The sequence below is a fragment of the Passer domesticus genome, chromosome 13 (assembly GCF_036417665.1).
Source record: "Passer domesticus isolate bPasDom1 chromosome 13, bPasDom1.hap1, whole genome shotgun sequence".
Lineage (NCBI taxonomy): Eukaryota > Metazoa > Chordata > Aves > Passeriformes > Passeridae > Passer > Passer domesticus.
In genome coordinates this window covers 10,707,453-10,734,302 of record NC_087486.1, presented here as the reverse complement: position 1 = coordinate 10,734,302, position 26,850 = coordinate 10,707,453, and the positions used below count along the sequence as shown (strand labels likewise).

Here is a 26,850-nt window from a genome sequence, read left to right as displayed (position 1 = left end):
CTGCTTCTCACTGTTCCAGTTCCTAAACATAAGGCTTACAAAGAAAACGATTTGTACTATGTTTTACAACATACTCTTATGTTTGCACTGGGTATTTCAAAAAGGTGGTAAACCTAACAGATCAGGTCATGTTTTCAGGCAAGGGACACTGGCTGTTACATGCACTATCCTGACATGTATTTGTTCATGTCAAGGCTGTCCTGTGATGTACAGTGAGGCTTGTAAAATCCAGAGTCTCAATTTTGGCAGTAGCCTCAAACCACACACTGCATTTTAAACCTGCCCGCTCAGGGCTTGTCAACCTACTAAACAGGAGTGACACTGAACCTGCACCAAGCTTTGGATGTTTTTCCTTGGAAAAGCTGACAACACTGTGATTGTTGGTATCATTCTCTGACCTGGGGACATTGGTCAGCTTCTTGCTGCATTTGTAAATGCAAATCCTACATAAAGAGGTGAGAAAATGCAGGAAAAGTGAAGGAAAAGTGAAGAACTGAACCAAGAAATGAAACACCTAGAACTGAACTAGAAGTTCACCTAGAACTAGAAGTGAACCCTAGAACTCAAGACACTGTTAGGAAGAATTTAACCCAACCAAACCACTATTGTCTATACAGCATTTTCTACTTTCTTCCTGTGGCAAGCAGTCCAAGGTACACATCAGTCCCATTGCTGGAGTCTGTTACCAAGGTCAGAATTTGGGATATTGATTAATGAAAGACTGGAATCAGCCAACACCACCTGTATATTTAAACACCATAGGGAAATGCAAAACTTCCCCAACCAGCTGCTGCAGTAAAGGACCCTGAGAGTTTAGGCTACAAAGGTTTAGGCTGTTTATTATTATTGTCTTAATTTAACAAGACAAAACAAAACACAAGTGCCATGAGAGAGAAACCTTTCAGCACTCACATTTGTCACACTGTAACCAGCATAGCACAAATGAGACTCTGTGTACATATTGTGTATTTAAAGAAACACAGGTAATGCCAAACTTCCATAACACAAGGAATGGTTTCTTGGCAGACTGACAACAAGATTTGTGGGTTTGTTGGGTTTTTTTAAACAATTTAAAAGCAATTCACTGATTACATAAGTTAAGTGAAACTTAGAATGAACAGACCTCACAGCAATCATATAGCTGACACTTGAAGATGGAGAATCATGGGTCAGAGATATATTCTGAGTTTTGTTCTCAGTACATTCCACCATGAGGTCAGTGCAGTGGCATGATTAACATGAAAATTTACAACTAAATATATTAATTGTGTGCATGTGTGTATGAGTGGGAAAAACACAGAACAAAGACAGGAGAATTGTTTCCATCATCCAAATTGTACAGAAAACATTAAAACAATTTATACATAAAACTTTCACCACACATTGAAAAGGGAGAATGTCAAACAAACACCACTCCCTTTACACACAGGTGAAACCATTTGCATTATTTAGAATAAATCCAGCCTGAAAAAAGGCCATATCCAAGGTCAGATGTAAACAACTTCACCAAGAAGGTATAGTTGAAATCCAGCATTGGAATCAAGTGAATTTTGTGAACAAAATTTCAGTGCTAAATACTTTGTGCAAGGCAATCCTTTCAGTCTATGCTGAGTTAAAACATAACAGGTTAGAATTAATTCTCAAAATCTTTCTTTGCATCTTTCTCAATTTGGTAACAAATTCAGCATATGCAAAGTCATTTGAGTAAGATCACAGAGAGGCACGTTGTCATAAACCTATTATAATAAATAAGTTTCCTGTCCACAAACAGAAGTCAAGGAACCAAAAGCAATGAGCAATTTTTTCAGGCAATTTTAACCTCTTGATGTAAGCATTAGCTCTGGAGGAGGTTCACTGAAGAATCCAGGCCCCCTGCCAGCCCTTGAACTAATTTTCAAGTATCTTTCAGCTGAACTATGTGGAAAGTTACAAAAGATTGATCAGATTCTGCTCCATGGTACTACTGCATGAACTCAACCGTGGCTGAAAAATCTCATTGAAGGCTACAAAGTATTTATGTTCATATAAAAAGAGAATGTAGGGAACACGGTGTTTAAATTAATAAATAAGGTTCAAATTACAGAAAACAAAGTGTTGTCACTAGCCCTTTCTAGGATAAATTTTAGAAGAAAAGTCCATTTAACTTTCAGTCCACCAGGAAATACACAGGAGTTCCATCAAAAAGCTGTGCTTTTAAAAATCTCTGGATTTTCTTCTTCCTCCTTGGTATCCCTTGTGCTACTAGATGGAGGTCTGTATTCTAACCTGGGGGTTGAAGAAAGAAAAAATAAAATAACTTTAAAAACAGATGAGAGAACTTAGAAAAAAAAATCTGAGTCCTGTCTGACATTACAGCCTCCTAATTTTAATATCCTGTTGACTTCAATTGAAAAGGTCCCTTTCTTACACCACATCTGTACTCATGTGTCATCTTCAATCAGAGCCATGGCAAAAGGCCAAATGCTCTGTGCCTTTCAGATCAGCTGAACTAAACTGGAAGAGTTCAGCCCTTCCCCAGCACTTAGGAGACTTTCAGGACCTACAACATGTCCCTACACCTTGGTAAAGCAACAGACTTTTAGAATGCATTCCTCAGATGTACTTTTATTAAGTCATCAGAGTCAAATGATAAATTTGGAGCTGAGAGATGTACACATGAACATTTACACTTGGGAAGAGGGACTAAGACTTCAGCTAAGCTTTTGTATTTTCAACAGAGTACTACCTTTGCTGCCAAAATCAGCCTCTCCCTCTGACCATACCCAGAGCAGAGGAGTGTTAAATCAGGTGGCACTTACCCTTTCACCCGCAGCATTTGATCAATGGTGTCAGGAAGAGGCATACCATAGCTTTCAGGCAGGAATAGTGTGAGAATTCCTGACAGCACAGTCAGGCTCCCCATCAGGATGTAAGGCAAGAATCGATCATAGGCACCTATGTAAAGCACAAAAAAAGAAAAAGAAAGAAAAAAAATGCTGCATCTAAGTTTCTGATAATTGCCCAGAGATGCTGTGGATGCCCCATCCCTGAAGAGCTCAAGACCAGGTTGGACAGGGCATGGGGCAGCCTGGTCTGGTGCAAGTGTCCCTGCCCATGGCAGGGAGGTGGAATGAGATGATATGGAAGTTTCCTTCCAACCCAAACCATTCTGTGGTTCTGTGGTAATGTTTGTACCAAGGTTCAGGGCTTTACCTGTGTAAGATCTGTGCTTTCAGTAACAACAAAACCAACCAACCCCCATCACAGCCTGACATTCAATGTGTATGTTGTTGTAACTGTGGTTGTAGGAACTCAAGGGAGTGGGAATCAATAGCTCTAAGAAGTGTCCTGATTGAGGCAAGAGAATTGAGTCTCTGGAGCATCTCTCCAGCAGCCCAGGTGACTCACCAAGGTAAACAAAGTAAGGTGAGAGGATGCTGCCCAGTCTGGAGGCCATGGAACTTGCTCCAACTCCCATGTTTCTTACTACTGTTGGGTAGAGCTCAGCCGTGTAAACATAAACCATGGAGAAGGCAGATGTGATTCCAAACTTGCCCAACATCACCAGCAGAATAGACAGCGCACGGAGATCTGAAATCCAAGCACAGTCAGGGCTCAGGCTCCTGCAGTTCATTGTATCCCTTAACTCCTGTGTGTTTGTGTAACTCTTGCCTAATTAACTCCAATATCTGGTGTCTTTTTTCCCTGTAAATATCCACAAACATAAGCAATGTTCTTTTTTAATGTTTTGTTTTTTTAATTACTAGAAGTCAACATTTCCATTTTCTCTTGAGAACAAGGCTTCCTGCCAAGTGAAAAATAAGGAGAACAGAGCCAGAACTGCTGAGATCCTCTCAGGTTTCAGGGGCCAGACCTCTGCTATTGCAGAAAATGCCATATATCCCTTTTTAATAAAGTGAACAAATTAAGACATTTGAAACAAATTATTTTATTTTGTGTTTCCTAAACCCCTGGTTTTTCGTTAACATTCTTAGCTACATTCTTTGTTCCATTAACACTCTTAGCTATAATAATTTAATTCTAGGAAGTTGGGTTGACTTTAACTGGGACAGTTAAGATTTGAAAATCAAACCAGATCATATCGGTGTCCAATCAACTCAAAGAACAGGGGAACAAACCACCCAAACCTGAGAATGCTGCACACATATTACCTGTACAATATAAGCAAGGCAGTTCTTGCACATTCTCTTTTGTATATCTTTGATTTTTAAATGAGTCCTAGGCAACACCACCTCCTGTTATATTCAATATTGTTATCAGTAATGACTCCATAGCCCTGTTAATCTAACTGGACTAAAGATACGTATGGTTTGAGATCCAATAAATGTTGCTTGGCCCTCCTTCCCAGTAGCTACATATTATTTTAACTATCAACACAAATTCAGTACAAACATCTCTGCTTATCAAAAATAGTTCCACAATGACTCCATTTAAAGTAACTCTTTAAACAAACTCTGAAGTCAACAATAGCTGTTTGGGAAGTGAGTTCTGCAGCCCCTTGGTAACTTCCACTAACCAAATTCTGGTTGGTCTAGTCCTGGTTTTACCAGGACACCCTGCCAGAGATGTAGTTTAGAGGCAGAACTGGACTACAATTCTAATCCCAACAGATCCCAAAGCCAATGACCCACCTTTCAAACTGAATCTGAATGTCCTGTTGTGGCAGCTACTTGTGCAGCAGCACTGAGAGCCAAAGAAGAGGGGCAAAGACAGGACACGAGTGTCTGTATTTAGTCCCCTCAGGACACTTTTCCTCCACATCTGCCCCGTGCAAGGTACTGCACGTCACCTATCATAGATATGTGAGATCAACTAATGATTCCATACGTGAAGGCACCAGCTGAATGAAGAGAAGAACACAGCCTCCCAAGAATAACGCAGCAGCCATTGAGTACCGTCGGGGGAGATTGCGGAGCAGCAGCCAGGAGATGACGTAGGCTGGGACCTCAATCACTGCTGACAGGAAGCAGTTCACATACACGTCTCCGTGCAAGTTAGGTGTGTCAAGAGAAAGTCCAAAATAGCCAACTGAGATTATCATCCTGAAAGAAACAATAGCAGGTCAAATAAATCTCTCTTCTTCCTCAGGTTGCCATGAACCTCTTTCACATTTCCATCAAGCACAGAAATGGCTGTGTAAGGTAAATTGAGCATCTGGCAGACTTGTTCACTCCTGAAGCAGCTGAAGTGCTGACTTCAGAAACAGCAAGTCAACAATTAAACCATGCAGATACTTTTGATCTTTCACACTTCTCTTGAATTCAAAGAAAAATATATATTACCCTGGGAAGAAAGCGATGATCATTCACACCGCAGTAATGCAGTAGTTCCCATTGCTATCATTTATAGCCTTAACCTGAAAGTCTGAGCTACTGAATTTTACTGCTGCTGAGGCCTACAGCAGCTTTCCATTTTGTTTACCAGGAAGCTCTGGGTGGAGAGCATGGTTTCTGGGCCATTATGCTCCCTGCTTTCTGTATAAAGTCAGAGAGGAGGAGTATGGCACCCTGGCAGGCCCAAACAGCCCGTGATTTTCTCTGCCATGCTCCAAGCTGGCTGGGCAGCATCCAAATCACACTGGCCTAGCTGGCTGCCTGGGCTGGTCAGTGCATCAGGACAGAGCTTGGTGGCTGGATCACTGCCATCTTAACTTTGTGCCAGCTGACAGCTGGCTTCCATGTAATACACAACTGGCCTTGGAGACAAACTCTGTCCTGTCTTGGGAGATGCTGCGTAGAGAAGGTTAAGCTTTTACCAACAAGTATAACGTGGTAAATAAGGAAATAATGGGCAGTGGATCAGGACATGTCCAGGTGCAAACATGACGCACAGAACACTTGGCACTTCATCTCCACCAGCATCTACCTTGTAAGAGAAACTGGAGGAAAACCTCTGCACAGCACCAACTGCACCACTGACAAAAGATTAGCTCTTCCTCCTCCTCACTGAATATTACTGAAAGAGCCTTCATGGTCCAGTTGCTTAAAATAAAGCTGCTTAGTGCACCTGGGAAGGCATGAAGTGACACAGCTGAGAGTGACCCCTGCTGCTGTGGTGCCCTGCCCATAGCCATTCTTCTCAGAAGTAGTTCTGCAGTGTTTTTCACACCCTGTGCTCCTTGGAGTTATTTTTATATACAAACTCTAATGCTGGAACTCCCTTTTGGTAGCAGATTGCCTTAGCTCATTACATTGACAAACCTTAATATAGTTATATATTTTGTAGAAAAACTTCAGTGGTATTTAAACAACCTAGGGTGCCAAGAAGCCAAACGACTTCATCCCTGGTGCAAACCCTGCAAAGGGAATAGTTTAATGGCCTGTTACTTAGTCAAAATTAACAAAACACAGCACTATGTAAAGCTGATACATTACTGTCTGCAGCTATCCTCTTTTATAGCCCTTTTTTTGTGAGAACTTTTAATTCATGACACAGAATATACCATCAGTGTACCATGGGCTGGAAAACTATGTGCTGTGAGGAAGCACAAGATATTATATTTTTATATACTGGGAAATTAATTTAAAGGAGATTAGGTCACTGATATACAAATTAGAATAGTGAAAAAATTGCCCAACTTAACCAAATACTTTTCTGCAAGAGGAGGTAAGAGTGTCCAAGTCAACTGTACCTCTTTGACTCTTCCTGCCTATCATAAAATTTGATTTTTGATGTGGTAAAAAGCCCTTCAGTATGGGTTACTGAATCCATTGGAATGGATTATATACTGTCATGTCAGTGCTTCTCTCAGTTGCTTCATCCTACCAGAAATGCTGTTCAAACAGGTTTTGCCTTTGATTTCTACAACCACACACCCAAAACTGGCTGTGCCCAGGAGCTACTGCCCCACATCAAGCAGATGAGGAGTAGGGCAGTCTCACCTCCAACCAAACATGAGAGTCAGTGACTGGCCTTGAGCAGTAAGACATTATATAGGCACCTTACTGACATTTCTGCAAGGAACCAACATTACTCTTCTTTTTGAGCTGCTTTTTTTTGCACAAGTTCCCTCCTCAGCGTGTTTGTGGCTTGGCCTTGTGCTTGGTGATGGGCCAGAGAATCTGGCTTAAATATAAGCCAAATCATCCTTTGACCTAAGATGCCACATCATCTTGTATGTGCTGGCAGGTCAGTGGACTGAACTCTGAGGCTCTGCCTCACTAAGGAACAGGAACATTGTTCAAGAAGACAGCATATAAACTTATTTGGCTCCCAAGCACTTGAGAGACCTTCTTGGTTTGGTCATTAGGTACATGCACTAATTAAACCTCACTTGGATAGCCTCTGGCAGGTTTTCAGTTACCCTCTCTGTTTACAGCTTTACTGAGATTTCTGGTAAGGAAATAACCACCATTGAATCAAACTGAGCATAAAGCATGGCTTCAGCTAGTGAAAACCAAGCTGAAGATGACAAGTAGACAAAGCAGATATCAGGAAAATATAGGGAAATCTCAGATGAGAACTGAAAAGGCAGCATTATCCCTTTAAGAGCCAATACAAAATATGGAAAGATTCTTCCCTAAGTCATGCATCACATTCGGATCCCTGGGCAGAAGTTCTCTGACTGGGGGTAGGGTATGACTCATTCCTCTAAAATGACTTTGTTACAGTAAGAAGAGCTTTCCCCAAGGCCCAGGATCAAGCAGCATTCCCACACATCCACTGCCAGCTGTTTGGATTCTTGCTCAGTTCAGGATAAGCCTGACTCTTTCAGAAAGGAACACCAACCCACACATTTCTACGCTGTCACCAAAATCAAGAACCTATGTAACCAGAACTTTGTTCTTTCAGCCAGCTAGTCATTGATTTTTGAGCTGGTTTTGTCTGGATCTCTTCAGAATACCTTAGCATTTAAAGTTACATACTCCTGAATCACACTTGCTTACCAAAGAAGCACTGACATAATTGTGATAGTTAGGATATTTCGAGTTCTCATTAGATCCAAAATAGTGTACGTCTGTTGCTTCTGGGAATTCACATCTTGTAGCTGTAAAAGAGCAAACAACAAAAGATGGGAACTTCAACTTCCTGCAAAAATAATGATTATGAAACTAAGTCCTACCACTAACTTACACCTCAGTATTTTTGATCTACTGAAAGAGGTTTAACAAAAGAGGTCTAACAAAACACATGTAAGAGACAACTACTTGTGAAAGCAGAAGCTCCTCTCTAATTGAAAGTCACTTAACATTTAGACTGAAACTCTTAACTCTCGTGACCAGTGGCAGGACTCAAGGAAATTGCATGAAGCTGAGTCAGGGAATATTTATGTTGGGTATCAGAAAGAGGGTGGCTGGGCACTGGAACAGGCTCCCCAGGGAATGGTCACAGCACCAAGCCTGACAGAGCCCAGGAAGCACTTGGACAATGATCTCAGGCACTTGGTGTGACTCTTGGGGTGTCTTGTGCAAGGCCAGGAGTTGGACTCGATCATCTGTGTGGGTCCCTGCCAGCTCAGCACATTCTATGATTCTATAGTAATAATTTTCTTTGTCTGAGGATTCACAAAACAACTGCTTTTTGTTATTTGAATTATAAAGCAACAGCATTAATTCACGATTTATATGTCACTACTGGAAGGGTTCTTACATCCAGTTTTGAGCATTGCACCTGGAGAATGGACTGCACTCAGACTAGAAGAGAGTAACAAGGATGGTGAAACATTTGAAAAAAAGTAGAGGGTTTCTTTAGCCTAAGGGCCAGAAGACCAAGGACATCTTGAAAGACACAGAATAGTCTTCAAATATCAGGAAAACAAAGTGATAAACTGTCCATTGCAGACACAGCAACAGTTAACAAGAATTGCTGCAATAAACTGCAGCAGGGCAGAGTTAGACAATGACTACTCAAGCTGGACCTAAGAGTAATAAACTGAGACAAACTGGCTAATGAGCTGAAGAGTGCCCATCATTATCTAGTCTGGTTTTGAGATTATTTTTTAAGAATGTAAACAAAAAGACAACAATCTTCTCCTTTCCCCATTAAACTTTCCAGCCCTTCAACATGAAATCACTTCCATGTAAACAATGCAAGGGTATTCATCCACAAAGTATGAGAACAAGTTCTGTGCTTGGTAAGACTGTAAAAAAAGAAATAATTTTTTTTAAAATTAGGACTTTATTTAGACTCCTAAAGAGGGGGACCAAGGGAAAGATTTTTCAAAATATGGAAAAGGCGATTTAAGAGAACAAATTCCATTGATTGAAACTATCAGCTCTGATAAAACAACCTGCAGTTTCTCTAACTTCTGCACTAACATGAAAATTCTTTGCAAGTGACAATTGGTTCTGAAGATCTGGATAATGAAATAGCAGTCTGGCACACACCAAATTTCTGTGTATTTGCTTTAATCAATCCCATTTTCTACAAAAGCCAAACAGTGCTTTACCTTTGATAGCTTTCACTCTGCCTGAAGCCAAACTTACATCACACAAACTGTAGTCACTTCGCAGCTCACAGCCCTTTCTCATAAATCACATGATCCTTCCACATGCCACTATTTGTTGCCAAGAAACAAGAAAAAAAAAAGAAAGAAAGAAGCAAACCATAAAACAAAACCAGGAAGAGAAAAATTCAGTCTGTTAGTCAGTTGATGAGAAAAAGGGTCTTTGCCTTTTAAGAGCTGGATAAACAGACAACATAATCTTTACCAGGGCAGGCTCAAACAAGAAGCTATGAGAGAAGGGCAGGGAAACCAAAATGATGCTTTGAAATTAAACTTATCATCCAAACATTTCTATCCCTTCTTAATCAACCAGGCCCTATTTGTGCTCCACAGCTGGTTTGTGATTCATCACCTGCTGGAACTCAACTGGCTTGAAATCTCTGGAGTCCAAATTCTGCAGTTGCTGCTCTCCAGCTGCACAGGCCTGAGGGACCCTCCAGCCATAAGCTTGGTTGGCTCCTCCATCCCAGACACACATTCCAAATGAGGAAGGCAAAGGGCCAGCCAGATTTCTGAGAACCTCTCTGCAGCATAAACATGCTTCCTAAACCCTCAAGAGGCTGTAAGCCTTCTGCTTTCCAGCTCTTCAGAGAGCAGACACAAGAACAGCGTAAACACTGATGCAGAGGAGATTTGCACAGATCTTTTGGCCACAATATTACTTTTACCTTAGAAAGGAAAGAGATGGACAGGAATTCTGCATGTTCATCAAGCTCATTTTCCTTTGATGGTCAGGAAGTTAGTATGTTTTTGTAAGCTGACATGCTAATGTCTGTAAATGCACACCACATTCTTCAGCCCACCCTGCTGCATCAGCATTTCTCCTTGTCCAGCATTTCCTGGAATAAAATCCCTATTCTTGCCCCTGCCTTCTGCTCCTTCACTATCCAACTCCATTCAGAGACAGCAAACACATCAATGTTTCTTTCTAAGAACAAGAGAGAAGATTCCAGGAGCAGTGATCTTAGGCAGATGTTGGAGCCAGAGCTTATTTTCTATTTTCCTGCTGCAGTGCTGGCAATAGATGAGTTTTCATGGCCACAGCATGAGAGAGAAGAAGAAGAAAAAGGAAAATATGTATTCTAAGAAAGATGCAGAGGAAAAGGTATCAGAAGAAGTGTGTTTTCTTGGCATTCTTACTCTGCTCCAGTAAGACCAGGATGTTTGCCCTACTATCTCCTAATAGAGATATTGCTTTGTCTGTACCTCAGCTGGTACACAAGGGAAGGTGTTTCAACCTCAGTAGCAAACACCTACAGCTTAATGGCTTCCCATTCTCCTTAGCTCAGAACAGAGACATTGTAAAGCAAACGAGTATATTATACTCATTGTATATATTAGATGTATTTTTACTTAAAGGACTGTATTGGTTTGGCATGGCCTCTTTTTTCATAGCAGGGAGGTTACAAAGATGGCTCCAGTGGGAAGCTGCTGGAAGCTTCCACCATGTCCAGCAGAGCCAAATCCTGATGGCTCTGGAGATGGACATGCTGCTGGCCAGGGCTGGGCAATGAGAGAGGCTGGTAATGCCTCTGTGATAACAGATTTGAGAAGAAAATCAAAATGAAGTGAGACACATGCAATTTTTCTTCTAGCCAGAGGAGAGGAGGAGGTGAGAACATGTGAGGGAAACAACCTGGAGACACCAAGGTCAGTGGAGGAGGGGAGGCTGTGATCCAGTGGAAGACCCAGTGGAGAGAGAGGGCCCTGCTTCCAGGCTGGAGCAGCCTGTCCTTGGAGGACTGCACCCTGTGGGAAGAGAGACCCACGCCACAGCAGTTTTGGGAGGGCTGTGTGGCCGTGGGGGGAATTCACATCCCAGCAGTTTTAACAGGACTGCTGCTCATGGGGGGAGTTCACATTCACAGCAGGTGTGGTTTGGCTGCTGCTTGTGACAGCAGAGCCACTCTGGAGAAGTTCATGGAGAACTGTCTCCTGTGGGATGGACACCACAGTCTTAGAGGGGAAGGACACTTCTCCTGGAGCAGCAGAAGAAAATCTCAGTGATGACCTGACCAAAACCCCCACGCCGCCTCCCTGCACTGTTAGTGGGAAAAAGTGTTTTAAGGGTTTATTTTACTTCTCATTATCCTCCTCTGACTCTGTTAGTAATAAATCCACTTTGCAACTTTAAGTTGAGCCTGCTTTGCCCTTGAAATATTTTTCCCAGTCTTTATCTCACTCACAAAACGTTCAATATTTTTTTTTCTCTCTCCACTGCTCAGCTGTAGCAGGAGAGCATGAGCACTCCTGGGTGCCTGGCATTGGGCCAGCATCAAACCATGACAATCACAAGACACTGTCAACTGTCAACCAGCAACTGCCCAGACAGATTCTGGAGGTCTGTCCAGGTGCCCATTCTCCTGGAATATACAAACAGTTTGTCTGTCTTGACTTTCTGAGGTCATGTTTTAATGTCTATGGAACTGCTTCTACACCTTAAGGGCACCCTTCAGCTCAGACAAAGGGAAGATTTCCAGAGAAAACAGGAGCATGTATGAAGAAAGAGATGGGAAAGATACCCGTCACTACTTTACCTGAAAGGGGCTCAAGTTTTGCTTTTCCTAACATGGATTAGAAATTGAAGTTGAGTATGAACTAGAATAACAATATTTCCAACGTCACTGGCCAGGATTAGCCCTGTGTTAGACTTATACAGAGTTATATTATAGACTGAATAAGCACAGAATCTGTTTGGTGCAAATATTTAGATCACTAAGCAATATGCACCTCAAATTCATTACCTTCCCCTGAAAAATAGAGTTTAAAAGGAAAAAGGGCAGCTGTAAACCGGATGAAAAAGATGTCTGCATTAGAATGCATGTTGGCATTCCTGTGGGAATGGGACCACAAAGGCTTTGCAATGAAGGGCAAGGGTATTGTGCTTTTCAGCAGAAAACCATGATCTTTCACCCACTTGAGAAGCACAGAATGCAGTGCAGGCATAACTCCATCCATCTGTATGGAATTAATTGCTTTACATTAAGTCCAGCAAACAAGTGGACTGCTAAACAAGTCTTACCTCACTAGGGTCAAATATTACATCTGGGGCTGTAATGCCGTTAGTTTTTGCAGCTTTTCGGACGATGTCTTCTGCCTCCTGAAACCTCCCCTGGGAGATCAGCCACCGTGGAGACTCTGGAATGACCCTGCAGAGAAGGTTCAGAATAACAAACCTGCATTTCCACAGAAAGATCTGCTGAAGGGACCAACACATTGTTCCAGGCAGAAAGATCTCTAAACATGCCACATCTTGCAGGAATTAGTGCAGTGACAACAGAAATCAGATTTACAAGAGCACACTAGTGTAAGGAACAAGACCAGACTAATATGCCTTTATGGATTTCAGAAGTGCTGAAGGAATTAGCAGTGACTCAGAAAAAAAGAGCAATCTAAACGTTCCAAGTATGGGATTAATTTAAGAAATTCAGAAATGTGAACAAACAAGCAGCAGGCTGTAGGTTAAGAAACATATCCTTAGAGGCTAACACATAGAAAATTAGTAACTGTAAATTTTGTGACAGAAAGACAAGTCAGAGACCAGTCATTCGATTGCATAAGAACCGAGATGGAAGCACAAACACAACTGCTACTGTAAGTGGAGCAACACCACCACCACGTGGACTATTTCAGCTTTACATGCCACTCAAAAGTAGTATTCTAATAACTACAGAAGAAAACATGGAAGTGCCACAGCTGTGCAAGTACTGTTTTGTAGTTTGTCATATCTGTGTCACCCTACCAATGCCCAGGTTTTTTCCTTCTGCCCTTAGCTCACACCTATACTTAAAAGCCTGTGGATTTCAGTTGGTGCAGAAGTATGAGTTTTATTGACCATTTTTTGCTTTCTTTTCAGGTGCAACACTTAATTTTACAGAAGCCTATAGAACATGAAGAGTAGGCTTTTCAGGCATCAGTCAGATCACATACAATGCCACAGACCAACAGCTAAACAACTGGGAGAGTAAAGGATACAAGATCCATTCTTCACCTACCCATTCCTGAATTTCATTAGCTTCATCATCTTAAAAATCTGCAGACAGGACCTTGTAAAGACTACAGTGCTGTAAGTCAGTCATACTCACCACCAGAGCGGGATGCAGAGCAGCCCGGGCAGGGTGAGCGCCAGCAGCAGCATCCGCCAGTCGCGGATGAAGAAAGCGAACAGAGGCAGCAACATGTAACCAAAGGCATAAAAGATGCACACCCCCAGGGTGCAGAACAGTACTCGGACTGACTTGCCAAGGATTTCTGTGCCTGTTCAAAACAGCAAAGGGATTATTGGCATTTTCACTTAATAGCAACCACGTAACTCAATAAAAACACCCCTAGCAATTGGCTGTGAAATGCACTGCAGAGTTGCAGGATGTAGCACTTTGCTGTCCAGTTGGAGAGGCACCACAGAGCTGCTTCATGCTGTGATCCTGCACCAATGGAGGTAGTTATATGTGTAAAAGAATGAGAACTGGGCCACATAGCATTTCTGTAGCTCAAGATGTAGCTCATATTTCTGTAATTTTACCATTTTGGAATCTCACATTTTACTGAAGGAGATGAAATCACCTGACATTCTCAACACTTAAATGTAGCTTGATGTCCAGAATCCTGTCCAGCTTATGAAGAGTGACCAGCTTCTTTAAATAATAATTCAAAGGTGCCTCAACTAAGTTCACAACCTGTATCACCTTCTAAAAGACTATTTAGCCAAAAACCCTCACAGTGTTTTGGATAGACATGGAATTCATGTGGTCACAGAGATTAGGCTACTGCCAGGGGAATTAAATGCATGAACAGGGGTCAGTGCCCTCCTCTGAAATGTTTTGGGACCTGCAAATCAAGAGACAGGAAAAAAAAAATACAATCTTTTTTATTTCCATGGAAATCAAAGAAGATGCCAGCAGTTGCAGCAGGCTATGTGCAGTGAGATTATCTAAGCACTGCTTTCATTCCTGAACTGGCCTTCCTTGGCTCAGAAATAATTTCTTGCCATCATTTGGTATTTTCGACAATGAAGTCACTGTAAATAACATTATTTTTTTTAAAATCTCAGATTCCATGAGGTAATTCACATTCCCATGATTAAATATGGTCTTAGTTAGCTTGAAAGTATACAAAGCAAAAGTCATGATGACAGTTAAATTTTTACTATAGGCTATTTAAAGAGGACTATAAAAATCACTCTACCCATCTTGGTTCATTTGCCATTTTTAAATTAAACAGGTATTTAGGCCCCAAAATGGACATCAGAAATCCCAGAAAAATCATAGAATCATGGAATGGTTTGGATTAGAAGGGACTTTAAAGACCATCTAGTTCCAATCCCCAAAAAATCACATTTCACATGTATTATCTCTCTAACTAAAAGATGGACTTTATTTCAAATAGTCAGTTTCTGGGGCTTTGCCTCTTTTAGGACAGTAAACCATAGAAATAATTCAAATTGCACCTCTATCAGCTGGAAGCTTCCAAGGAGAAGTTAAGTTATTCATGCATGGTGAGGCCACACTCTTAACAGTGTTGCTTGGCAAAACAAATCAACCCTAAGTCAGTACTGAAAAGGAGCAGGAAAAGCACAAGGTGAAAGGACACATGCAGTGATCAGCAGGACTTTCATACCAAGAACAAATGCTGCCACGTAGTTAGATATCTGTCCCATGCCAACCAGCACAAACAACACTGAAAACATCTCCCAGCTGGTAGAGAAGACCTGTATGAAACTGAAGCCAGTCTGCATTGCCAGAGTTGCAAACAGCACATTCTTCCTGCCAAACCTTCCGTGGACAGATTAAAAAAAGAAAGAGAAGGGGAAAAAAAATATGATTAAACAACATCATGAACGAAATCTACAGAAACAGAAAATAAAATTACTTCTATGCATACTTAAGGAGATACAAAACTTCTGCAAAAACCAGAGATTCAGGAAATGCGACACAGGCACAACAATTCTAAACACATTAAAAACATCACTGGCCAAGAGATTAATATTCTAAGGGCTGCTAGTTAAGTTGTCTTCAAGTATGTGCTGGAACACTATTCCTTTCTTACTGACAGGATGAGCAGTGAAAAAAATCATCAGGAACAAGTTACTTAAAGTGCAAGGGTATCCAATGCTTCTCCTCCTCCAAGGAGCACATGGTCCCTGACAGATCAACAGGTTAAAAAAGAAAAAGAAGAAAGGCTTCTGGAAGAGAGGTAAAACTCAGATTTGGAAGATGCTATTGGCAGTCAATGATCCCATGCCACAATCTTCATTCCCTTTGGACTTAAATATGAACAAAATTAAGGGATTCTAGAGGACCTCCTGATGAAGTACTAACAAAACCCCAAAAACCAAGGAGAAAAGAAACTAAACTCAACCTGTGAAAGCTGCTGTAAGAGTGGTTGCTGCTGTCCTGGCCCAGGCAGCCCCACACTGCTGGGACAGGGTGTGCTGAGTGCAGGTGTCACAGCTCCAAAGTCTGTGTTGACCTGCAGATCTACAGCTGGTGTTGGGGGCATCACTGTGGGTCACAAAGAGCTGACTGTAACTTGAAACTCCCAAATACTTTATCAACCTTCATGTCAGGCTCACTGCAGTGCAGAACACTGCAGGCAGCTTTGCTGGAGCATTCTCCTCAGGGGAGAAGGAGCTCTTGACCCTGAGCTTGCAGTCCCTCAGTGACTGCATGGGCTGCACCGATGGCCTCCTCACTGCACCTGCTGAGGATCTGTGCTGCCAGGGGAAGGAGCTGCAGCACACTGCCAGCAGTGTGAAGGTAGGAAGCTCATGGATTCTGGCACCAGAACAGCTCCTGCTTCACCTGCCAGGTAGTCACCACGGGACATCCTTGTAGCAGACAAGGAGCTCTTTGGAAGGAAACACCTGAACCTTCTGAAGGAGCAGCACCAGGAAAAGGTGGTGAGAGACTCAGGGAAGAAGGGAATCACCTCTCACGTGGGAGGGCATGGAGCTGGGCTGGGGATGAGTGACAAGCCAGCTGAGATCATGGGCTGGGATCAGCAGGGAGGCCAGCGTGGGTGCTGCAGCTGCCTGCTCAGAAAAAGGCAAACGGGGCCTGCTGCAGAGCACCACAGGACACCTCCTCGTGTCCAAAGGCACTGCCATCACAAGGGCTTCAAACACTCCAGGACACAACCCAGGAGGTTTCTGGAGCTCACTAGACTTCCTACCAGAGAAGGCTGAGGAGCTGACAAAGGCAGACAAGGGTGTCCTGAGGGGGTGTGGAGGCCAGCAGGCTGCTGGCTCTGCAGAGGGAAAAAGGACTGGGAGGGGAGGAACCAGGCAGAGGGCAGGATCACAGGCCTGCCCAGGGATTTTTTTAGACAAAAAACATAGCATATAGCTGTGGAGAGAAGTACAGGAGGACTGGTTAATTTTTAAAAATCACTGTCTCTAAGCTTGAGATCAGTCCAACCGGATAGGCAGGAAGCTATGGAAAGGCCCTAAATGATGCCAGAAGATTTGTGGATAGAGATCGTGTTTCAGTGAAACAGAAACTTTGCAAGTACCAGCAAATTAGAGAACCACATATTGTTCTCAGGGAATCAGAAAGGGCACAATGCACAGCAAATCCCAGGGAGAGAATCAGAAAACTGAGCTTTACAAAACACAAACAACTATTGGCATCACAGAAATTAATGGTGTCTTCCTTTTTTTAATGTTTGTACTGATAAACAAGAAAGCCTTGCTTCTTTGGAGTACAGCTGAACAGCATTTATGCTTCCACAAATACAGATCATTGGACTTAAATGCTGTATTTGATGATGAGAAAGAGCAGCTATAGTTTATAAAAAGAATAATCCCAGTTTAAACGAAAAAGAAAACGAGAGTCAGGGATCCCTCTGAACACAGTCCAAAATAAATAGAAGATAATGTAACTGATTAGATTTTTCCAGACAAAACTTATCTCCAGCACCTGTTTTCTGGCATAAAAAACCAGTTTGCTGTAGAGTGACTTCATTGTTAAGAACAAGCAGATGTAGATAACACCTACTAACAATCTTTGCGACATTCTGTTCTAGCTCAGCACATTTCTCTACCCACTCTCTGTACACTCAGGTTAGACAGTCACAGAACAGACACGTTAGTAGTTGCAGAAAGACACTAGTAGGAAAGCTGATATACCAGAAATGCCTACAATGAGCATCAAAGAGACAGCAGCTCTGGTGTATATACTTTACTTGTCTGAGAGCTGTCCTGAGATGAATGATCCCAGCAGGACACCCACAAAAAACAGGGAGGTGCTCAGGGGTCCCTTCCAGTCGTTGGCACATACGAGATTCCACTGCAGGGAGAGAGAATTGGAAAGTCTTTTAATAAACAGGATTTCCCCTCCCTCCTAAACTCTGCTGAGCTGGTTTGGAAGGAATGAGAACAAAATTACAGAATGGTTTGGGCTGTAAGGGGCCTTAAGGACCATCTCATTCCAACCTCCTGCCATGGGCAGGGACAGCTTCCCCTATCCCAGGTTGCTCCAAGCCCCATCCAGCCTGGCCTTGGACACTTCTGGGATGGGGCAGCCACAGCTTCTCTGGGCACCCTGTGCCAGGGCCTCCCCACCCTCGCAGGGAAGTTTCCTCCTAATATCTGATATAATCCTGCCTCTGTCAACGTGAAGCCATTACCCTATGTCTTGTCATTGCATGACCTTGTAAATAGTTTCTAAACATAATTTCCCTGCATATACTAATGTTTCCCATTAAAAATTCACATTCCTAATTTAAGAAAAATTGAACTATAGAAACGACAATATATAAAGAAAAAGTTTTTTTATTACATTTTTATATGGTTTTGAGAGACAGGAGACTGCTCATTTTTCACTGGGACTCAATTAGAATCTTTGAAATACAAATTGAAATATACACCCAACAAAGATTTCCAAAATTAAAACAAAAATGAGGCATAAAAGAAAATATTTATTAAATAAAGTCTTCAATATTTTTCAAGATCCTACCCAGCTCAGTCAGATGTTTTTGAAGCAGCACTCATGTTATTTTTCCATCTACATAAACAACTATTAGTAAAAGACTCTTAGTTCTATTTTGGTTTTCTGGGGGAAAAAATGTGTAAATATTAGAAGAAAGGACAAAACCCAGCAGGGATCCCTCATCCCCTCCTTCACAGCTATGTTCTGACTGGAGGACATAAAACCAGTTTCCCAGAGCTCTCCCAGTGCCTGCTGCCAGAGGTGCTGCAGCCCTGCAGGAGAGGAACTGGGAGGCAAGAGATGCTTCTGATGTGAGACCAAACCCTCCTGAGCGTAGTTATTCAAACAACTCCCTCAAGGCCCCTTCTGATGTTTTAGCAATGGAAAATTTTAGGTTTTAATCTGTATTAAAAAGGCCAAAATGAAAATATTCACCCTGACCTGAATAATTAATCCTCCTTGTCCCCCAGTTACAAATAATCGAGTATATTTTTCAATTCATTGAAGGAAACACCCTTCCATGCTTTGATCTGCCCATGATAAACACAAAGCAGTTGCTGTGTGTCCCAGCTCCTACACGATGGAATGCTGCTGTTGGTTCACTGTCTGCCAGCCATCTCCTCAGCACTAAGCCTTTGACTCCAGCAATCTCAGAGCCCTCAGCCTGTTACAGTCACACCAGAACTACATCCTAGTCCATGTTTTAAGGATGGAGGATCACTTCAAACTGTGCACAGAATGAACAACACCAGCAATGGCCTTCCACTGCCAGATTCTGTGTCAAAATGCAACTGAGCCATCGTTTATTTCATTGAATAGCACCCAGTTTTGAACTAGAACTGGCAACTGTTCCAGACATGAATTATGGTCATTCACACAGGCTACACTCTCATCAGCTGTCTAACTCTAGCTGCCAGCCCTTGCATTACCTTAAATTTATAAGGCAGTTATCGTAAATATTATTTTTAAGGTAAATATGCACCTTTTTCCAATTTGTAATGGTATTAATGTAATTCCATAACTCCTCCACTGATAAATCTGTTTGTGGTTTTATGTCTGAAAAATCTCTCCTTCTATCAGGTTTCATTTTCCTCCCCAGGCCTTTCCAGCCTCGCAGCACCTGGAGCTCAGGTACCAGCAGTCCAGGCAGTGCCCCAGCACATCCCACCACCACCACCCATTAGGCATCACTACAGAAGTTCCTTCCAGAACTGGGGCTTTCCAATGTGTGAATAAATGTATCCCACTCATGGTAAGGAATTGAACTTACTACAGTTATCCACATCATTGAAATTATGAACTATAATTAACATTTAAATCTGTATTATTCAACAAAAGCTATACTTCATTATAGATTAATGAAAGCTTGAGCCTGTCATGACCACAGAGGCTAAGCCAGCTAGGAAGCTTCTGTAAAATATACCTGGCAATGTGGAAATACCAGCAAATGACTGTTATGAAATTTATAATTTATACAGGCCAAAGGTTTCAGGGGTTATCATATGCCTTTATATGATAACACCTACCAGAGAAACAAACACCACAAATACAAATCCTGTTGTTATAAAGACTTGCCTACTCACAAGTTATCTTTGCATCAACTACTGCAGTCAGACATCCTCAATAACAGAACTAAAATCTGTCTTGGTGATTAGTCTGTCATTACTAAGTAAATCTTTACTTTCCAGCTGATCACCCTGTGCCTGTGAGTCCACCATCTCCTTTCATCTGTCCTACACCCTGCACTTTGGCACAAGGATTGAACAATACTTGGATTTCCAGACACTGGCATGTTTGTGTCCTATAACAAACATTTTCTTCAGATTACTGAGGTGGACACCTTTCTTGGAAAAGTTCATGGTATTAAATGTTTAGCACAGCTCTGCCAAAACCTTCTTGCACTGGCAGGTGGAAACATACTGGGCATTCAAATGTGGCAATGATTACCAGCTTGTTTTTCTGGCCCCTCTGTTACAGCACAGTGAGGAGCTGTCATGCTGAAGACCACTTGAACCAGGCATTTATTAAAGTGAACTTCAACATCAAATTTCCAAAGTAGAACTACCTTGTTGTACAATACCAGTTATTTACAGACTCCACAGAAGCACAATAATTAGAACAAAGGGATTTTAAGGTCTGTTAGCCTTTGCCCCAGTAAATAAATGTTGAAGTCTTCAACTCATTAATGACACACCTATAAGGTTTATTACACTGCTTGTCAGTGATGATAGCATCATCCTTCCAGAATCATTGTGCAACCATACCCTTCTCTCAACTGCACATTGTCCAAGAGGAAGTCACTGAGGCAACACTGCTAGATCAGCATGGCAAAGAGCAAGTGTCCCAGCAGTAGTTGCTAATCAACCCCTGCTGCTGGTAGTGCTGTTTGGACACAGCATATCGTGACCTAGTGCTCTAGAATAATGTGCTATTTTCACTTCTTAGTATCTTATAAACTAGTCTGCTAGCTGTAACAGCTTTTGCCCCAGTGAACAAGATAAGGTTAACCTTGGCAAGGTATCTGGGCTTCAAACAGAAGAAAAACATTTCCACTCTGTTTTCAAAGAGCAGCTGCTCATTGTGAAGCAGCTCAACACTGGTACCCAACAGAACAGAGCACTCTTGATCTATTTTGTTATAACTTTAGGACACCCTCGGTTGCAATTTAAACTTGTCTTCTTACTCATCTAATAGATACTTTGTGATTTTTCTACTTCCAGGCAATTCATCAGGCTGGGGTGATGCCTGTCAGCAGCCTCACACCCAGCACAAATGCTCCCTTGTGTGCTGGAGCCGAGCTGTGCTTATGCACCTCTGCAAGCAGATCCTTGGCTGATGCCAGTGCTGCTGAGGACAGCTGGGATGGGGAAAAGAGGACAGGCTATGGAGATGGCCAGGAATGTGGACAGCTTGGCTTAGAAGGCAGGGGGACCAAAAAGGAGAGGGACTGAAGCAGTTGCTTCTCAAGCACAGGTTTGGGGCCCGAGTATCAAACAGTCCCAGGTACTTAAGAGTCAGCACTTATACACCTCTCTGCTTTATCTCTTACATGCCAGCTGCCTGGAACCATGTCTCCAAATCCCTCGCTAGAAAGGCAAGCCTAGTGACAAAACTGAGAGGAATAAAAACTCTATAAACTACTCCATCAAATCTCCTCCCTCCCACAAAGTCAAGACCCTTCCCTAATGCCACTACAAGAACCCTAATCAAAGCTGGACTGTGACAAATACAAAACTTCAGGAGCCTCTCCTGGTTATACTCCTGCCCTACAAGGAAAAGCCTTATAGACAAAACAATTTTTACAGCTACAAGATACTGTGTCTTCCCATCCCTTTATTTTTTTAACTCTTCTCGTGTCTTGCTGAGAATAACAAGCATAATTGAAAAATTAAGTGGCTAGTTCCATGTATTAATATTTTCTTTTAAAAAATCAAGACTTTTTGAAGCTGGCCCAGTAGCCTGTATTCCCTCCTTCCACTTACTTCTCTCAGCAAATAGAGGCAGGTTTTTCAAAAAAACTCAGTCACACAACCAAGTACTGACAACCTTTGATGCTGAATCTGATTTTGTTTATATCCATACAAGTATTCTCTGCTTACTCGAAAGCTCTGAGTGTTATTAAACACCCTTTCCTCTAAAAACACATTTGTATATTCCAAATAGTTAAAAGGCATAGATGTTACATTGAAACTTATTACCTAAAGCAAACAGAAGTCTGTGTCTACAAAATACACATTCTGCTTAATTTTCCCTCCTCTAGTTGTTTTATATTTTTACAGAGCTAAAACTTGCATAGAACAGGAAGGAAATTGCAAAATATTTTACAATTCCAGTGCAGAAATGGAACTGTTCCCCATACATCACATTTTTGAGATGGCTGGAGAAAAAGGAAACAGGGCTCTGCCGTCACCTGAGGTGAGTTTGAATTCAAAAGTAAAGGCCACATAAAGGGAATTTTACTTTGTCACTAAGTGTCCACAGTGCCTCTAAAAGAGCACTGTTTCCATTTAACAATATCAACTGCAAGCCTATTATTCTTTGACAATATTAATCTTACTTTATGTTGCGATGTCAGAAATAGCTGTACTTTGTACAATTCCAAACACTACTGCATTATGTGCTTTTAAAATGACACCTTGAAAAACCCAGCATTTTACAAACACCTTTGTTTATCTGTCAGACATTTGTGTTTACTTATTAAATGAAAACCAGACTTTCTTTTCCTTCTTCTGACAAGACTAGTAATACTAAGCTTTTTCAAAGCTGCAAAGAGCCTTTTCAGCTCCTGGGGCTGCAAAGTTATGACTACGAACTTCAGCCACAGTGATAAACAGATATTAACCTACAACAATAAAAAAGAAGCACCTGTTTTAAAAGATGATAAATAATGGAGGTGCCTAACATTAATGAAGAGCTGGGTGAGAGCCGGACCTGGATGACACAGGGTTGGTTTACAATTCAGCTGCTGGCCCCACTCCTGCAACAGCCTGCTCTAGAGGAAGGTGTCCCTGCCATGCCAGCAGGGGTGGAAATAGCTCTAAAGTCCCTCCCAACCCAAACCATTCTATGATTCTATGACTATAAATTACAACGTCCAGCACAAGCCTGTGTTTTTATTTTGGCCAAGTGAAACAACACCTCCCTCTGCCTTGCAACAGGGTGAACATGGAAACCTCTGGATAACCAGCTGTGCCCCAGAGCCCATCTGTGTCCTGCACCTGGCACTGCTGCAGTCTCCCCTTGCCTCCTGAAGCCCTGGCATAGCCCACTCATCTCCAGGGACTGTGTGACAGCACAGCAGGGCACCTGAATCCCTGGGGTGTACAGAATGGAAACCTCTGGGCTCCCATCTCTGCCCAGAACTTTCTCTCTCTGAACACCCACACAGGAAGGAGCACCAGCCCTGCACCTAACCAGCCTCTAGACACCTGGCCAGTCCCACCATGTGCATCCTTCCCCTGCAAAAGCCAACAGGCTCTGAAGTTTGCCTATAGCAAAACAGACACAAGGCATGCAAATCTGGCATACACCACCTGCACTGATTTCAAACTGAGGAACAATACAACACCTTTTTAGAAGCTGAGGATGAGTAAGTGTATCAAAAATTCAGCATCTGTTTATGGTTCACTGTTTAAGAATTACTCTTGTGTGAACTAAAATGTTCTGACTGATGTATCACCTAACACCTCATTATATCATATTTCTAGTGCACTCATGCCCTTAACTCCACTGCTCAATTCTACTCCTGGTATAGCCCCATAACAGCCATGACTGGCAGAAGTTAATATTTTCCCTTAATTACTCCTGGTTTAGTCCTTTTACTACCATGTATGAACTTTTACTACTCCTACATTCATTTTTTACAGGACTCGTGGAGGAATTGGAATGACACAGTTGGTTTATTGAGCCAAAATAAAGCCCTTCTTATGCCCTGAGCTACAGCATTTCAAAAAATAAAAGACAGAAAGGGATTTTGTTACACCAGAGCTGGTTAAATACTGCAGACTGGCTAATAACAACCTTCTGTTGTTAGTCTCTGAGAAAAGAAAGTCTCTCTTCAAGTGGGAGAGAACTGAATGTTTTAAGTCTCCCCTGAAAAGCAGAACCATAAACAAGGTTTCTCTAAAGTCATGAGAGATTCAGCAAAAACCTTTCTTAAAAAAAAAAATCCCCCTTCCCCCTCCCAGTGTCAGCTATGGAAATCTGGGACAAAGGTCCTCATGATTATTCAACAAGTTAGAGATATGCAACTAAACACAAGATTAGTTAATCATGAAAGCAGTACCACCAAGCCAAGAAATTAAACAAGTTAAACACTGAAAACCTGTAAGTGTGTGAAAGGCCACAGCTCTTGCAAAACGCCCTCAGAAGCATTAATATTAGACGAGAAAAAAAAAATACTGCCTCAGTGCATGATGCCTGGGCAGACAAACATTGCCTCCCACGGACACGGGACATCTGCCAAGTCACACAGAGCCAGGGCTGCGGAGCCTCAGCACTACGTGAGCAGCTCCTTTTCTTATAGATTGTAAAACTGGACGATACTCCAATAGCTCAAGACATTTGAATTAACATCAAGACAAAGCAGCACATCTAAGCCAGGATAACCATCATAGCACAGCACTCAGAACACCCATGTGTGCCCCTGTGAAAGGCCTGCCCGTGAAGATGCCAGCTGCCTTACACTGCCCTGAGAGTACTCAGCCTTTCACAACAGTGTAAGGGGCAGTGTAAGGCAGTGTACTCTCAGTACTCAGCCTTTCACAACAGTGCATTTCAGCAAGCGCTGGAGCTGAGACATTCCGAGCAGCTTTCCTCTCCAGTACGACAGCAATTCTTTAGGAACAGATGAGGCAATGCCTTGCACTTGTCAGAATCCTTCAGACCCTTGACTGCGTTTCCTACAACTCCCGTGTTCCCATCTCTAATCCTCCTTGTGCTGCCATGGCTCCTCTTCCATGTTCCCCAAGTCACCTTAGTCCTCTGTGCCCAGATCAGTTTATGGTCATTTAGTACTCACACCCATCACTACCCAAACACTGATCACAACGCAGTTTCCAAAACAAGAAATCATGGCAGATTTTTTATGGAGCTCCAGCACAGCTTCACCTTTGGTAGGTTGCCCACACCCCAGGCCTGACTCAAGCAGTGTACCTGCACAGACACAAACATGACCTGCCCCAGCACGTGAGCACGGGGACAAAGCAGAGGCACTGTGGGCACACAGCAAAGTTCAGGGTCCTTGGAATAAAAACATCAAACCAGGCCTCCCCAAGCCATGCATCTTGCACAACTCAGGATGACTCCAAACCGTGAGAGTGGTGACACAGTGGCACGGGCTGCCCACAGAAGCTATGAATGCCCCATCCCTAGAAATGCTCAAGGCAAGGCTGAACAGGGCTTGGAACAACCTGGTCTAGTGGAAGGTGTTCCTGCCCATGCTAGGGGGCTGGAACTAGATGTTCCTTAAGGCCCCTTCCAACACAAACCACCCTGAGATTCCATGAGTTCTACCACCTTTATTTTTTTAAAGAAAGAAAAGAAATACTGTTGATGTTCAAAGAGATATCTCTGTCACACCAAGCAAGCTGAACCCAGTGCTGACCCTGCTCCAGCCCCTTGCACAGACAGCTGATAAACCAAGAGGCATTTGCACAGTGTGAGCAGTTTGGCTGGGTAAGGAAACAGGCTGCACCTGGAAGCTCATTATAGAAATAAACAATGTGAAGGGATTGGAATGGACATTATAAAGATCATCTAGTCCCTGCCATGGACAGGAACACCTCTCACTACACCAGGTTGCTCAAGGCCTTATCCAACCCGGCATTGAACATCAGGGATCCACAACCTCCTGGACAACCTGTTCCAGTGTCTCACCACCCTCACTATAAAAATCTCCTTCCTCGTTCTTACGCAAATGAAAGTGAACAGAAGACCTCAAAACAAACTCGGCACGGCGGGCTTAGCAGCAGATCAACGTGCCGGCAGAGAGCGCAGAGCGCGGCGGAGCTGCACGGGCACTGCGATAACCGCACGGTTCTCGGCGGCACCCCGGGGCTGCCCGGGGCTCCCCTCCCGCTCCCGCGCACCTCGGTGACGATGGTGGAGCGATAGACATCGCGGCTGTACTCCCAGCCGTCCAGGCACGGCTCCTGCTCCAGCGCCTCCAGCTCCACGTCGGAGCCGGGTCGCAGCCCCAGCGCCGAGAAGTTGGCGAGCGCGGCCAGGCGGTAGCGGCGGCAGCGGCTCGGCACCTCCTGCCCGCCCCGCAGCTCCAGCGGGATGCTGGCGTTGCGCCACTCGCCGCTCAGGTTGGCCCCGCGGGGCACGACGCACCGGTGCTCGGGCGTGCCGGCCAGGAACACGATGGAGAGGCCGTTGAAGCCATTGGGAATGATGCTGGCGCTGAGCAGAAAGAAGACGAGGCGCTGGAAGCGGCCCCACTCGCCCAGGAAGGCGGTGGCCGCGTCGTAGTCGTGCATGGCGCGGCCGAGCTGCGGCGCCGGTACCGCGGCTCAGTGTGGCGCGGGCAGGAAGCGGGGGCCCGGCTCGGCCGCGCAGCCCCGCGCCATGGGCCGGCCCGGGGGTGGGGTTTGCCCGGGGCCGCGCAGGTGGCGCCGGCCCGGCGGAGGCGGGCCCGGGGCGCTCCGCCCGGAGGCGCGGCGGGGGCTCGGCCGGGCCGGGCCGGGCCGGGGCAGGCGGGGCCGCCTCGGGCGGGCCGAGCGCGGCCGTGTGGCGGGTGTGCGCACGGGAGGTGCAGGCGGCGGGCCCGGAGCCTGCCCAGAGCCTGCCCGCTGCTCCCGGCCCTCCACGCGGGGCTCCGGGCCTGGGGCCGGCTTCCAGCGCCCGCCCGGCCCAGGGCTGGGGACAGGTCCCCTGCCCTTCGTGACTTGTGATCAGGAACGGGCATTAATACAGGCCTCGGAGCTCGTAGTTACTGCCCAAAGAATTCAAAAACCAGGGTGGAGATGAATTACA

General features: G+C 43.7%; 1 protein-coding gene across 1 annotated transcript; it reads right to left on the bottom strand.

Annotated features, from left to right (window-relative positions):
- Positions 1–819: 819 nt before the first annotated feature.
- On the bottom strand, positions 820–26,458 carry LOC135280322 (organic cation/carnitine transporter 2-like). The gene is made up of 10 exons (XM_064388130.1): positions 25,962–26,458; positions 17,627–17,730; positions 15,062–15,216; positions 13,531–13,702; positions 12,468–12,594; positions 7,887–7,987; positions 4,828–5,042; positions 3,388–3,570; positions 2,799–2,934; positions 820–2,265 (listed from the first exon to the last, which is right to left on the bottom strand). Exons 1-10 carry the CDS (start codon positions 26,352–26,354, stop codon positions 2,178–2,180), a joined length of 1,674 nt encoding a protein of 557 aa, XP_064244200.1. The 5' UTR covers positions 26,355–26,458; the 3' UTR covers positions 820–2,177.
- Positions 26,459–26,850: the final 392 nt, after the last annotated feature.